This window comes from Amphiura filiformis, chromosome 9 (genome assembly GCF_039555335.1).
Source record: "Amphiura filiformis chromosome 9, Afil_fr2py, whole genome shotgun sequence".
In the NCBI taxonomy this organism is placed as follows: Eukaryota; Metazoa; Echinodermata; class Ophiuroidea; order Amphilepidida; family Amphiuridae; genus Amphiura; species Amphiura filiformis.
In genome coordinates this window covers 60,097,574-60,113,457 of record NC_092636.1, presented here as the reverse complement: position 1 = coordinate 60,113,457, position 15,884 = coordinate 60,097,574, and the positions used below count along the sequence as shown (strand labels likewise).

The following is a 15,884-nucleotide window of genomic DNA, read 5'->3' as shown; positions in this document are numbered from 1 at the left end:
TAGCGTTTCTGTCATGTTCACCTAAAACAAATCACAGAATTCATTCCAAACATAGTACAATACGCATGCGCGAATTGCTTGTTTCGTGTTTCGCTCCCTCCACACAAACGAATTTTTTGATTGGCTAACACTTTTTCCATGACGTCATCCAGCACGTGCTGCTCGCACAGGTGATTATTTAGCCAGGAGTTCCCCACTGGCAATAGTTCCCGGGGGCATTGCCCGGGGTGCATTGCTTCTGATCAGGTTTTAATAGGCTAATACATTGTCTCCCTCTCAGCTAATCAGAAACGGCGGCGGCCATTGGCAGACTGTTTGTGTGAAGACAGCGTAACCAAACTGCTGCGCAGGAGACGAAACTTAAAAGTTTCAAGAGAAAAATATGCAAAATATAAGTACCCTGAACATTTATGCATGGATTTTTAGCAAAATATTGGCAAAAATGATAAATATTAATGAGCCTTTTCAGTCGTATTGATAAAGACAATACGATACAAAGAAACTATAAATTGATGTATTACGACAACCGAATGTCCAGTTTGCCTTAAGGGAGGTCTAATGAGCGTGAACCTGGTTTGGATGCAGAGGGAGTGTGCCTGTAACAGACACAGCCACCAGAAAAGGACCAGCTCAGATCGCGCGCCAAATAAGTTTGCAGTCCAGAAATTTCATTTTTTCTCAGCCTTGCAAAAAATAGGCAGAGGTGGGAATCGAACCCGGACCTCCGTGTTGTAAAACCTACTGCGTTACCACTGAGCCAACTGACAATTAGCTATGAGAAGTTTGATAGTAATCCTTGATATTGCTGAATTGAATAAATCAATACTGATAGGTCTATTTATATGTACGATGCTATTCAAATTGGCCTATAAACTAGGAATATAATGTGAAATGACTATCAATCGATCAATTAATCAAGTTGTCAAGTTATCAACAATCAATAATAACCGACGTTATAACGTACCCAATCAAGCGAACATATCAAGGTCATATCAGGGCGTTATACAAAGAATGGTCAAAGGTCAACGTTTCCAAAGAAGTATAGTAATAGATGTAGACACAAGCTTTCGTGCGGGAAACATAAACACATAGTCGTCAGTCGTGTGGTTTTTATGAGATTTGATACGGCGCTGAAGTCTATGGCTGTCCCAATATCAGTACCAGACCCGGTTACCAGACGGCAATGTGTGTGTTGTTACAAGGAATACAAACTCATTTTACCAATAAGTGAACCACATAGAGGAATACGACATCTATCGTGAGCCGATCTGCATTCTGTTGCCTGCAAAAGCCGACGATCAGGTAAAAATTCTAAAAGCAGCGTGACTAGATATTTGCGTTAATTTCATGATACGTGTAAAACGCATTGAAAACGCCAAATTGCAGTCATAAAATATATAATATTAGTAAATCACCCAATCGAATGTTAACGTAGGTATGTGGAAAAGAACTGCAATAACAATAACAAACTATGTGCCCAAAGAGTTGTCTTTGGCATGTCGCTTTTTTGAAATATAACCAAAAATATCAAATTTTGGAAAAACGCCCCAAAATTTAAAACAAACACGAACCTTCCAAAATAAATATATATTAGCACTCGGCGGCCCAGTCACTACCTGCCGCTGTGATTTGAGGTAACTCATTGCTTCCCCTCTCCAGATACCGGTACTTCAAGGTCGCTCATACCCCAGCCCTTAATCAAAGGGCATAATGATCTGTGTACTTTGCCGTACTCAATTAATATATTGAAACATGATCAGAGCATTTCTTAATTTTCAGAAACACCATTATAATGGCACCTTAAATACAGACTTGACATTAAGTATGGAATATTTCTTCACGAAGTGCCAAGACTATTCTGGAAGGGGTCTGCATAAACCGCCCGGGCTAAATATTAATATCGTTCTGGTATACCAGAACGAAACTATTAAGACTATTAAGAGGATCACAAGAAAATCGAGTATCAAAATGCAAACAGTAAGGAACAAAGATGGACAAGTTCTGACTGATTTATCTGATGTGAAAGATAGATGGAAAGAAAATTACGAGGAGCTGTATAACAATAAAAAAATAATATGTCAATGTGGATGCGATTCAAATACCCCAGATGGCTAAGCTGGAAAATGAACCAGACATCCTAAGAGATGAAGTGACTAGTGCTGTTAAGAAGTTAACAGATGGAAAGGCACCGGGTTATGATAGTATAACAGCGGAAGAACTGAAAGCATCAGGAGAAACTGGCATAGATATTCTCTATAGACTCTGTAATCAAATTTGGAAGGAGGAAGTCTTCCCAGCTGACTGGGGTAGAGCAATTATTAATCCCATCTTTAAGAAGAAAGACAAGCTTGATTGTGGCAACTACAGGGGCATAAGTCTACTGAGCCATGCAGGAAAGGTATTTGCTCTAATTCTCCAACGTAGAATCATAAAGAGGACGGAAGAAATTCTGTCAGAGTCCCAGGCAGGCTTCAGACAGGGAAGATCAACAACAGATCAACTGTTCATCCTCAGACAGATAGCAGAGAAACACCTTGAGAAGAAGAAAAGCCTATTCTGTTGTTACATCGACTTTGAAAAGGCATTCGATGCAGCGTGGCAGGAAGGTCTTTGGAAAGCGATGCAGTTCTTTGGATACTCAAACAAGCACATACAACTTCTTCAAGCACTGTATATTATACAGTGTATAATCAGTCTACAAGTACAGTCAGAGTGAACGGCGAACTGACAGAGTGGTTTAGAACAACGGTGGGTGTACGTCAGGGATGTGTACTGTCCCCGCAACTCTTCAACATCCATCTGGAAATCGTAACGCTATACGCAACTCATGACACTACAATAGGCGTCAACATACAAGGACACCTCATAAATAATCTTCGCGTTGCAGATGATATTGTACTGATAGCCGAAAATGAAAGAGATCTGCAAACAATGACCAACAAAGTGAACCTAAACAGCTCAAATTTTGGCTTGAAGATTAACATCGCCAAGACAGAGGTACAAGTTATCAGCAAGCAACCACAGGACCTACACATCAACATTAATGGGGTGAAACTTCTTCAGGTAGACAAGTTCATATACCGTGCCATTACTCAGAGGGGAACATGCTCAGAAGACATCAGGCACAGAATTGAAAAGGCGCTTGGGGCGATTCAAAGACTCAACAAAATCTGGCATGCTAAAGACATCACTTACTCAACAAAGTACTTGTCCTGGCCATCCTTTATGGCTCAGAAACATGGACACTGAAAAAATAGACGAAAATAGGCTGCTGACTTTTGAGATGATCTGCCTCAGGAAAATCATGGGTGTCACCAGACTAGACAAAATCAGGAACACCGTCATCAGAGAAAGCCTAGGTCGGAAGGAGACGATAACTGACAGAGTGACCACAAAAAATCTGAAATACTTTGGCCATGTCAATCGGATGCAACCATCAAGATACCCAAACATACTCCTGACCTCCAATATCCATGCCAAAAATGGACAGATTGTGTAGGCAGACCGTGCTACTAGAAACCTGAGCTCCCTGGCTGAAGCTACCAGTCTATCACGTGATCGGAGGATCTGGCAAGCCATCCTGAAACAGAAACCATCACACATTCCCAAAATGGCGTGGACGGCTTAGGTCAAGGTAGGTCAAGGTAGGTCATACCAGAACGAAATTCAAATTTTAATCTGCAAGAATTTTTTTTCCAGTGGTATAAAAAATTTTTTTGAAAACAGTGGGGGATCACGAAATGCCCTTTTAAGAGCCGCCCAGCAAACACAAAACGTTTTCGACATCATTCGCAAAAGGTTATAAAAGGTTGTCAGAAAACGTTTAAATGTCGGGTTATGTAAAGGGTATATTAAGAGTATAAAACGTTTTCATAACCTTAAAAACATTTTTTGATAATCTACTGCTCAGCAAACAAAAATGTTTTACAGAAAACGTTAAAATGTCGGGTTATATAAAGGGTATAAAAACGTTTTAATAACATTCCAAAAGCATTCTTGAAAACTTGATACAAAACATTCTAAACAGAATGTTATTTTGGGAGTTGAAAAAATATTTTGCGAAAAATGTTTGCCCAAAATATTTTCAATAACGTTTTAAAAACGTTTTCATGACCTTTATATATATAACCCGACATTTAAATGTTATTAAAAGGTTTTGAAAAAAACATTTTAAGAACATTTCTGTGTTTGCTAGGTTCAAATATTTTAACATAATGTTATTTAAGTATTGACACAATATTTGGCAAAAATGTTTGCAAAAATAGTTTACAATAACATTTTTGAAAACATTTAAAAATATTGTTGTAGTGTGTTTTCATACAAAACGTTTTAAAACGTTATCATGACCTTTATATAACCCGACATTTTAATGTTATTAAAACGTTTTTACCTAAACCAAAAGCCAAAATATAACTTATTTAAAACGTTTTTAAAACGTTTTGTGTTTACTGGGCGATTTTTCAGAAACTTCACCCACATTCAAAACTGGTACATTAGAAGTGCATTTCAGTTCTGATCAACACTGGTATTTAGGTTTAGTACATCATCTCAAACTTCATAAATTTGATCATATCAGAACACTGTTCAGAAATTTCAGAAATTTACACCCACGAAACTCAAATTCAGTCTCGTAATATCCGCCATTATAGGCTAATTCACTACATTATGAGAACCATAATGTAAACTCATGGAAAGCACATTTGTCTATCAAAAAATTATTTAACACCATCTCAGGACACACCTCAATAAATATTTAACCCGTGCGGTTTCATCAGACCCTTTCAGATTAGTCTAGTCTTGGCACTTCGTGAAGTCTGTAGTTAGGAAATCTTTCTTTATACCCTTACCCTACGCGCAACGACCCATGTAAATTAGCTGCTAACCCAGCAAACACAAACATTTTCGACATCATTCGCAAAGGTTAGAAAAGGTTGCCAGAAAACGTCGGGTTATATAAAAGGTATAAAACGTTTTCATAACATTCCAAAACGGTTTTTTTTTTGATAACTTACTGCAAACATTCTAATATAATGTTATTTAAGTGTTGACAAAATATTTGGCAAAAAATGTTTGCAAAAATATATTACAATAACATTTTGAAAACATTTTAAAAATATGTTTGTAGTGTGTTTTCATACAAAACATTTTAAAACGTTTTCATGACCTTTATACAACCCGACATTGAATGTTATTAAAACGTTTTTACCAAAACCAAAAATCCAAAATATAACCTGTTAAAAATATTTTTTTTAAATATTTTGTGTTTGCTGGGGAGGCCCCGGATACAATCCGACAACTATACCGACAAGAGAAACTTCACAATTAACCGGCGGTACTTATTACAGGTCAAGTAGCTGGTGGTACAAAGCCTACTGTGACCAACCTCAAAGAGGAGTACCAAATGGACACTGCGTTACTAGGTTCTTCATCTCTCTGTTTATAAACAATTTTGTAAAATGCATTTTTTTGTTAAAGTCAACTCTTTGCAATTTGCAATATTCATGGTCACGAGTGAAAACATTCAATTCTACGCACTAGCAATACGAGCGCCAGATCAATTCTGATTGATTTGATAATGCTGGCTTCTGATATGTGTAGCGTTTTTAATTCAAGAGATTAAAATTTGTCATTGTCTTATGATATGATATACAGGGTGTAACAAATAAAATTTGTACAATTTTGAAAATAGAAAGACACAAGTATCCCGCTTATGTTTTGGTTTGATATTTATATGACTATCAGGATAAGTTATTAGCCAGCAGAAAAGCTTTGTTCCAATAAAATCGATGTTATACAAGTGAAGATATGGCCAATTATGTAACCTAGTCTTAAAACCGCTTGGGCCACTTTTGTTACAAAAGTGACTGAAGAGCCATTCCATGTCAACTCCAGGGATGTGCACCGCAGCACCTCTTCAATTTTTTTCTTTTTCTGTGTGGTGGTAGATATTGACGAGAAAGTAAAATCCTGAAAATTTGAGCTTCATACTCCATTTTGTTTTCCCGTGGCATCAATTTGAAATTAAGGGGGTCAGCGTAAAAAATGTGTCACAACGCGAAAGACGATGTTTGGAGGTCCATAAATAATTTACTTTAAAAGATATATGGCCCTCAAAATGCAACTTCGTCCACCCAGGACCAACTTCGGGGGGTCAGAACTCCAAAAGTAAAAATAATTTTGTGTCCATTTTTTTGCCAGTCAGAGCCCTTTGGTAGGACATTACTCTTATCCCATATTGAGCCTATTAGAATACTTTTAGCTGAGATATTACCCATGCAAAACTCCAATTGTACATTTTTGTACATTTTGACCCCCTGAAAACCAATGTCAGACATTTTGCCCCACCATCAACTTCAGGTATGTTGAAAATATGTTCTTGGACAACATTTCTGAGAGATATTGGCTTTGGGACTCGATGACTTTGCTTTAAAAACATCAGTTAGGTTTGCCTACTCACATATATGTCATTCCAACCACATCAACAAAATGGGTTGGTTGGTCAGTGGTCATCCACTCAAATTTTGCTGAAAATCTTTTCTAGCATACCTCTATGAGCATAATGAACACATGGGAAAAAATGAATGCTCAACTCCAAGCGGTTTGGGAGATATGGCTTGTCAAAATTTGGCCCATAACTTTCTGAGTCATAATGTTTCTGAGTCATAATGTTTCTGAGTCAAGATTCTGCTTCTCTGGGTAAAAGTCACCCTAGGTGATACTTTTCAGCTTAATATCTTTTTCGCAAAATCAAAATATGAGTGTTCCAAAACGTTACTAATTCAATGACGCAACTTGAGAGAGCAAAAAGTGGGTTTTTTTAAGTTAAATTCAAAGGTCGATTTTGGTATTGAAACAGACTTCTTTCTCAATTATGGTTAAAACTTCTATAAGGAGTCAAATTTTGTTCGGTCCCCATTTTGAATACCTAAATCTTTTTGACTCCCCTCCTCCCCCAGGTTTCATTATCATTGAGGTATAAGGACTTTTTATTTGTTTGGAGAAGAGCAGGTCGGGCAACTATTTGATTATTTTTATACATGTTTATACTACATACTCTGAAAATTTTAGAAAATTAGCACGGGTCATTTTTTAATCACATTTTTTCACTAAAATGTGGGTTATAGCGCCCTCAACGGGCACTCTCTGCATAGAGCTACATGTAAAGACCAGTTATATAAAAATGGCCCTAAAAATAAAAACGTCCCATTAATTTTTCCTCAAATTTTGCATATAATATAGATTTAACATCTGGAAATGTAAGGAAAGTGGTGTCGTTGCAGCTCGTCTAAATTCATTTATAAAATGTCCGCCCAGACCAAGGTGAGCCCCCCTCCCCCACCAAAGTATTTATGAACACTCCCTTATTAATTAAAGACAATTCCAGATGGCGAGAAGGAATACTTGTCAGAGATGACCAGCATCAAATGCCACTTTTAATAGTAACGTTTAACTCACTGACAGAAAACAAATGGACAAAGTAAAAGGGTAAAAAATGCCACAACCATGCCCCATGGAATCTGACGTAAGAAATATTACTTCGTATTTATATCATGGTGTGCCGTAACAGTAAGATTAAATATTGACATACCTAGGCTTCAATTTGGGATTCAATCATGTTTCACCGTTGTTCATCACTGTTTAACAACGATGCGGCCGCGTTACGTCGTCTGCGTGATTTACTTCGCGAGGGCAGCTTTAGCTGCCCGAGCGAAGTAAATCACGCAGACGTGCCGACGCGAGTTGTTAAACGGTGATGAACAACGGTGAAACATGATTGAATCCTTTCAACAACGAAAAGAAGCTAAAGAGCGTGTAATTCACATTTGAGGAATGTCAGTCAATCATTGCCACTCAGCCTTACACAAACTTCGATTATTTCTCCGTTGATATCAGCAATAAAACCACAAAATAAAAATGCATGTTTAGCCGCTGCCTGAAAAATACTGAATTCAACTAATTGTAAAGCTTGCATACGCACACATGTTCCAGGCATGACGAATTTTACGCGCTCTTGCGTAACGCGTAGTCTCGCTCGCTTCCGCGTATACGCTACAGTAAAAGTATGGATTCATCACGGATTAACAACGGTTGGCTCCTGTACAAAGGTATAGGAGGAGTTGTTGAATGTACAATTTATTTTATTTGTGGGAATTAAAGCAATGTTGTAACGGGTTTTTATCTTCCAAAAATGTTAGTTTTCAAAGAAAATAGCTATTTCACCCAACACTTATATCGCATGTGTGTATCAGTCTGTCGGCCATTAATGATGCCGATCAGGTGCAATGTGTTTGAACATGAATGGACGTATAAATAAGACGGTATAACATAAAGACAAATAATAATGTACATATACATGACGTCATTTATATATACGTCCATGATTCCCTCGAGCAACGAGACATTTCAGTCATACGCAAATCCGACTAATATCTCGCAGGGTATGTTACGGGAAATTACGGGAAAATCAGAATTAAAAACAAATATGGTGTGTCCTCCTCAGCAAATGTCACAATATTGCTTTAAGTCCCGCTTTAAATCTTGGTATCTAATCAAGTTGTGCTGGTGGTGAAGGTTGGCGAGGTTTGCAAACTCAATTGAAGTGTTTATTTTCCGTCTGCTCTCAATTCAATCAGGCATATGCTCTAAATAATCACTAACTTTCAAATATAAAAAATTAATTTAATTTTCAAGGTAAATGGGCCGATTTCTTCATATGGAGTTTTTTTACTTTGTCGCCCAAACAATCTGATACCAATACAACATTAGGGTTAAATTGCTCCAATGGTTTTGATATTAGAAACAGAAAGTCTATAACATTCGCCAATAGTAAAGTACTTTTAAGTTTAAAAACTGTTGAGGTGGTACATGAGGCTACAATTTTTTGTTAATGGCCATGTTCATGTTCATGCCATCTAAAAGAGACCTATATCAAGTTAGGGTTATTAACGCTTTCTTCAATGATTAAACCTCAATTTGATATGGTAAAGTGGTGGATGAGCCTGTCAATCCAACCTAGTCACCTAAAATGATCATATGAATCATTCTACAACAGGTCTTAAAATGATTATATGAATCAGCTGGTTATTCAGTTTGAGAAAGTGCTGTTGGATTCGTTTAAGAACATATTTTCATATTATAGCATTTTAGTGCAGTGATTTCTTGAACCATTTTTTGCAAGGTTACGTAAGGGTTGTATATATATATATAAAAAAGAAACATTTTTGAACTTAGAAACGTAAGGCCGACAGGGCTGAGGCCACCGATTTTCATATTAAAGACTTGCAACTAATGGAATTCCAATAGGGAAGAGCCCCCGCAGGGTATGAAAGCAAGGTGAACCAAGGATTTCTCAAAGTTTCATACTTAAAGACAGCCCGTCACCCTGGTCACGCTTTTACCTTTTATATACCCCTCATTCTTCAAGCCCTGCCCTCAGTCAACGACTATGGTAGTAGAGCAGTGGCGTAGCCAGGTTTTCGGACCCGGGGGGGCACAACTTTTAAATGTACCGACGGAAATATTTTTTGCCGACGGAGGTTGTGAATTGTTGACCCCAATTTTTTTGGCCAGTGCGGTCCTCTAAAATCTAAAAAGTGGTGGTGGTTTTGGGAGGAGGGGGTTGGCATAATTTTTTAAGCCTTTTTACTTTTAGCAAAATGAACGAGTTTTGTCTATTTTGTACTGTAAAATTAGTGAAAAAATCATAGTGGAAAAAAATACGCATACTGCCACAACAGTAAAAAAGGTGGTTGTTTCAATTAAATGTGGTGTCATATTGTAAAGAGGAGCAAGTAACTATCCATTGACATACAAATGATAAACATGTCATAAATAATCTGAGATATAGATGGAAATTTTTCCAAACTTTTGTTGAGGAGTTTCTTACACAAATACAAACAAAGTCATGAGGATATTCAAGGGTTCATATTGTTCACGTTCAATGTACGAAAACTGATCCTGAGAGTGAAGGTAACGGTGGCGCCACCAAGACAAAGAATCTAAACAAATTTAACGGCAATCAAAATGAAGGCGCATCACTTTTACGTTACTTGTATTTTAATTTCCTAAGCTATAATTTAAAAACTGACTTTCATCTGGATATAATTGAAATGAATATACATTTAGAGACACTCTTGTCCCAAACAAAACGTATACGTGTATTTGAAAAACCGAGAGAGAAAATATCTATAACTAACTACAGTATAACTACCATGACTATACTGTATCTAGTTATAGTTATACTTGTAACGAAACATAATTAACATAAATTGCATATTTACAAAAATTATATATTTTCAATTATTATTTTAATCAAGTTTGAAAAGCATTCATCCCAACCAACTTTAAAACTGCGACTGATAAAATCTTATTAGATTTTGTCATCAATACATTCGAATACGTTATAAGATATTGTCATCTATAAAGTCAAAAATCAGTATAATTATTTCACTTGTGTGCGATTTCCTGAGATTGCTGATATCTGTAAGGACTTAGTACGGTCTCCGTTCTTACTAGATGATCTTCCTTCCACATTGGCGCAGCCAAAACACTTGGCAAATGCAGCTCGATATCGAGAATTGGTTACATTGTAAATGATGGGGTTAACAGCGCTGTTGGCAATAGCAGCAACTCTCCCAACCCAAAGCAATATCGTGAATACAAATTCTCCAACGAGATAAGAACCGTAATGATATTCGATGATTTGAATGAGGGTCAGGACTTGGATTGGTCCGGCGAGAAGGAAAAACGTGGTGTTGTTGGCGATGAGCATTTTAGCAACCTGATTTCTGGTAGTGTCCGTTTTCGGTTTTGTTGATTTTTGGTTTCCAATCTCTGTCAATGGTTCTCTTTGATGAAGTGTCACGCTAATGTTAATACTCAAGATTGCATTGACAAATAACGCAGACCAGAATGGGATAGCTGTTATGTAAAGACCGAGCGGAAGTACCCAGCGATAGTCTAAAGAGCGGCAAACATACACCTTAGTTGGTAACGCCGCAAAGAGTTCACTTTCAGGCCATTTAACACACCGGAACTTCAACGATGATTGGTTTGGAGTGTAAATCGCTGCAAAGACAAACGCAGTAAACCAAGTTGCGATGACGAGTTTGATTGAACGACCTTTACTGCTCACGATTCGATGGTAGAGCGGTTTACAGATTGCAAAATACCTCTCTACAATCACTAGCGTGATAAAAGCGAAAGAAGAAAATAACGAAATATAGACAGGTAGAGTGGTTATCACGCATCCGAGTGATGACTTATAAGGAACATCAAACGCCAAGTCGGAATGAACATAAGACCACAAATAACGTATAGCCATAATTGTTATAAATGATAAGTCCGCAACGGCGAGGTTTCCCAAGTAAAAGTTGGTAATACTTCTCATGTTCTCTAATTTGAACAACACGAAGAGAAACCCCAGATTACCGATAACACCAACTATCATCAATAATGGGAGGACACCCAACTGCAGCCATGTTTCGTGGGTATTGTACATTGAATCGAGTGCTGCTTCATAAGACCATTTAAAGGTGTTGTTTACATGACAAATTTCCATGTTTACGCCGAAGACGCCTGTTTTATTGGTTATAAATTGATGTATATTTGTCAATTGCGAGGTATTATACGTTTTGTGCACGAAGTCATAAAGCCGAACGTTTGATAGAGCGTTTTCATTTGATAGGTTTTTGAAATATGTTAAGGGGTCTCATAGGGACCTTTTCCAGGTTAGCCCTGTTGCAAAGTAAACATGACCTGCACCAACTGTGAGAAATACCATGGGTCAGTAAATGTGGTATTGTTTACGAACTTTTATATCTGGTAAGAGCCCAACAAGTGACAAATTGCAGCTTCCGGAAAATTATGTTTTGGTTTGTTACATTGTATTTATTGAATGCAAACAGTGGTATCAACAAAAATGCACCATAGGAGTGACTTGAAGGAAACGCGGATCTAATCTGCATAATATTTTTGGGAAGAATTTCTGACTACGAGACATAAAATTTGACCATGCCATTGTGAAAAATGATTCTTGTTGCGAATACTGATACTCTTTTTAATATTGATACTCTTTTTAATTAGATAAAACTTGGACTGAATACGGAAAAGTATTGTCTATGTATGTGTAACAAATGTCCAACAGTGATTTTTCTTGACATTTCTCTTTAATGAAAACGTGAAAAATAAAATTTTGCCCCAAAATTTTTACTAGATATAAAAGTGTTCGTAAACAAATAACATACCGGTATTGGGGGGGGGCTGGCATTTCCAACACATAATAGTTGGTGTATATGTCATGTGTATGTTTCGATCAACAGGGCTAAACTGAAAAGAACGCTATCATGGCTATGAGACCCCTTAATAATGCTTCAATTAACTATCCTCCCTTTGAATTCACAAGCATCGAAAAGTAATAACCTTTATGGTTTTGAGTAAATACCTTTTATTGTAAATACTTTTGTTGTATTACGGATACAATAAAAAAAATAACATACATGTGTATTTTAATGGTAGAACTAATATTGATTCTTTTTTTTAATTAGATGAAACTTGTGACTTGACTGAAAGAAAAGACCGATTGGACATAATTATTATGGACAGAAGATGTCAGCAATAGGTCGTTTATTGATAAAAGTATTTTTACAATATCGCAAATTAAACACAATCTTGCGCGATTGTTAAGGAGGTTGTATTTTCATGAGTTTATTAATGCAAAAAACCCTTTTGTGATTTAAACTTAGACTAAGTTATAAATCTTTTGAACTGGACTTACTGTTTTTGTTGACTACAGCATCACGTCACATCCATGAGGCCTCATCAGGCCTAGTGATGTTGAATTGGCTCTGTGTTATCCTGTGGCGTCACGCTGGTAGGAGTGAGTACGACTACCCGCGACTTGGGCTAAATGTTTTGGCAACCCTGGTCAGAGTCTGTGTGTTTATACAGATGATGGTGGATGCGATATCGCTATTTTTGACGTCGCCATTGGATTAACACATAATCATGAAATCTTCACAAACAATTCTAAATTTGTTATGTGGTGTCAAAGCAAAATTATCTTACTCTAAAACCGTTGGGGTTCTGCAAAGTACCCCACTGCAAGTATGTTAATTGTCCATTTATAATCGCTAACCGTGTATTGTGAATGGGGCTGTCAGCCCTGTATCTTCGCCAGCCTCGTACGTCCGAATTGCGTGTCCTATGCCGCCTGTGTTTATATCTCTTTACATTTGCGCCACCCACGTTTTTGTTTTGTCGCCCGACAAGAGGTCTAGTTTTCCGTTGAAATTCAGCTAGGGCTTGGCGTGCGGGGGTTTCTAATCTTTCTGGGAGTCTGTAGACCGACGCACTGCAGTAATTACACAGCCGGTGACGTTAGTCACGGCTGTGTCTTTTTTCTTACAGGATCTTCTTCTTCTTTCTTTCTTTCTTTCTTCTGTCGACCTTTACATTTGCTCTAGCACTGACATGCGTACACCGATTTTGACCTAACTTGGTCATAATCATCAATGACCATGCCCCTACATGTCACATGAAATTCGTGCGGTCAAAGATCAAGTAGGGGTCACAGGGGTCAAAAACGTGATTTCAACTCAAAATGCTACTTCTCCCACAAATTTCGTAGGACAGTAACACCACTTGCACACATGCATTGTTATCACCCAGTGTCTATAAATCATACACAGATTTAGGGTCAAAGGTCATTAAGAGGTCACTTCCGGTATAAAACCAAATTCCTTCAAAAAATTTTATTAGCTAAGAAAAACATAGGAGAGTGACGGTATGTGCACACATGAATTATATCAATCTAATGTATATGTGGTATTTTTTTGTTTGAGGTCAAAGGTCATTAAGGGGTCACTTCCGGTATAAAACGAAATACCTTCAAAATGCTACTTCTCCCACAAATTACATAGGACGGTGACGCAACTTGCACACATGCATTGCTATTACCCAGTGTCTATGAACCATACACAGATTTGAGGTCAAAGGTCATTAAGGGGTCACTTCCGGTATAAAACCAAATTCCTTCAAAAAAATTTTATAAGCTAAGAAAAACATAGGAGAGTGACGGTATGTGCACACATAAATTATGTTTACCTGATGTATATGTGGTATTTTTTTTGTTTGTGGTCAAAGGTCATTAAAGGGTCACTTCCGGTATAAAACGAAAAACCTTCAAAAATTTTTATTTGATAAGAAAAACATAGGACAGTAACGGTATGTTCACACATGAATTGTGGTTACCCAATTCATATGTGGTATTTTTTATTTGGGGTCAAATGTCATTAAGGGGTCACTTCCGGTTTGAGACGAAAAACCTTCAAAATGCCCCTTCTGCCACAAGTAACATAGCAAAGTGGTGCCACGTGCACCCATGCATTGACCCGGGGCATTGACATTAGCCAATGTCTATGTGCGTTTTCATATATTTTGGGGTCAAAGGTCATTAGGGGTCACAACACGGCTGTGTTCGTGGGTTAGAATTGAGGTATGTGCAGAACATGAAAGTGAGTACAAAATACACATTTTAACCTATGTTTTACATCTGTATAATGTTCGGGTCCGAATTAATGGTCCTCTGTATATTGAATATAATCCACTATTGTAATCATAATAATTTATTTAATCAGTTATTTTCCATCATTAAAACACAACAATATAACAAAAAACACAGCTCCTATTTTACTAAGCTGCATAATAAACAAAACACAAATCAATTCTGCAAAAATCGTATCTCATACACAGCACAGAATGAAAATAGTTACATTGATTTTTAAATATAAACAAATACATTTAATATATTAGAACATATTTTAAAGCCAAAAATGGCGGAAATGTGGTTCTGTTTTCGGTAAAATATTGAAAGGAGTGTTCGTAATCAAATAAAAAATAAAAAACAATAAAAAACAACGTAAACCCAATAGTATTATTTTTTTTAAACTAACGAAATTGGTGTTGTTTTACAAAATAACAAAAATGATAATTTAATAGTTTACAAGGTATTTTAATGCGGATTTGTAGTTTTCAGTGTGCTTTGACATTGTCTTTTATGTGCACCATATTTTTAAATAAACATTTTCTGGTAAAGTGGTTTTCTTAAAATTTGTCAAATATGTTTGTTTCCAAAAAGAAAGAAAAGTATTCTTCCCACCTATTTTAAGAGTCTTATTTTTAAAAATTTTATTAGCCCACAAGGAAGGTGCTGTGGTTACCAAACTTTCAGGGGTGGTAAATAAATTCAATATCAGATGGACCATAATATGGAGTAGTTTGTATTGTTCTGTTTTATTTTGGTTTATTGTTAAAGCCATATTATAACATTTCTGTAAAAATAGATTAGTATTTATTTTTCCATAAAATGTTAGCTTTTACTGTCAGATATGTCCCCGTTTAACTTTGAGAGTACTAGGACAATTCTTTTTAACCTTTTTATCTCACTCTAGAACATGGTCACCAGTGGCGTACCGTGGCCGCTCCTACCCCGGGAGGCTGCTTTTACCCCGGGGGGGGCTCGAACCCCAAAGCCCCCCAAAAAAAAAAAAAAAATACACGCATGATCACTGCATACCTTAATGCACTCGTCTCAATTTTTCTCGAGACCTTCTATGTCTTGGTATGACTTCAAGTTCTAAAAATGTTTTCGCTAACTGGAAGCCATACCTGTACCACAATATGTTTACTTCAGTTATCTGACCCTCTGTCGTGAATGGCAGCTTGACAAACTAAGAACAGGGTACAGGACACAATCTAAGAACAGTCCCATTCTTACTTCCAACCTTCTTCACCTTATGGCTTGCCTCAATTTTTTATAATTAATTTTCTAATTTTTTTTATTGATTGTTCATACTTTGGAAAAGCACATATATATCATAAAACAA

At 36.9% G+C, this 15,884-nt stretch overlaps 1 protein-coding gene across 1 annotated transcript; it reads right to left on the bottom strand.

Annotated features, from left to right (window-relative positions):
• Positions 1-10,441: 10,441 nt before the first annotated feature.
• LOC140160196 (thyrotropin-releasing hormone receptor-like) lies at positions 10,442-11,323 on the bottom strand. Its single transcript, XM_072183474.1, has one exon. It carries the CDS (start codon positions 11,321-11,323, stop codon positions 10,442-10,444), a length of 882 nt encoding a protein of 293 aa, XP_072039575.1.
• Positions 11,324-15,884: the final 4,561 nt, after the last annotated feature.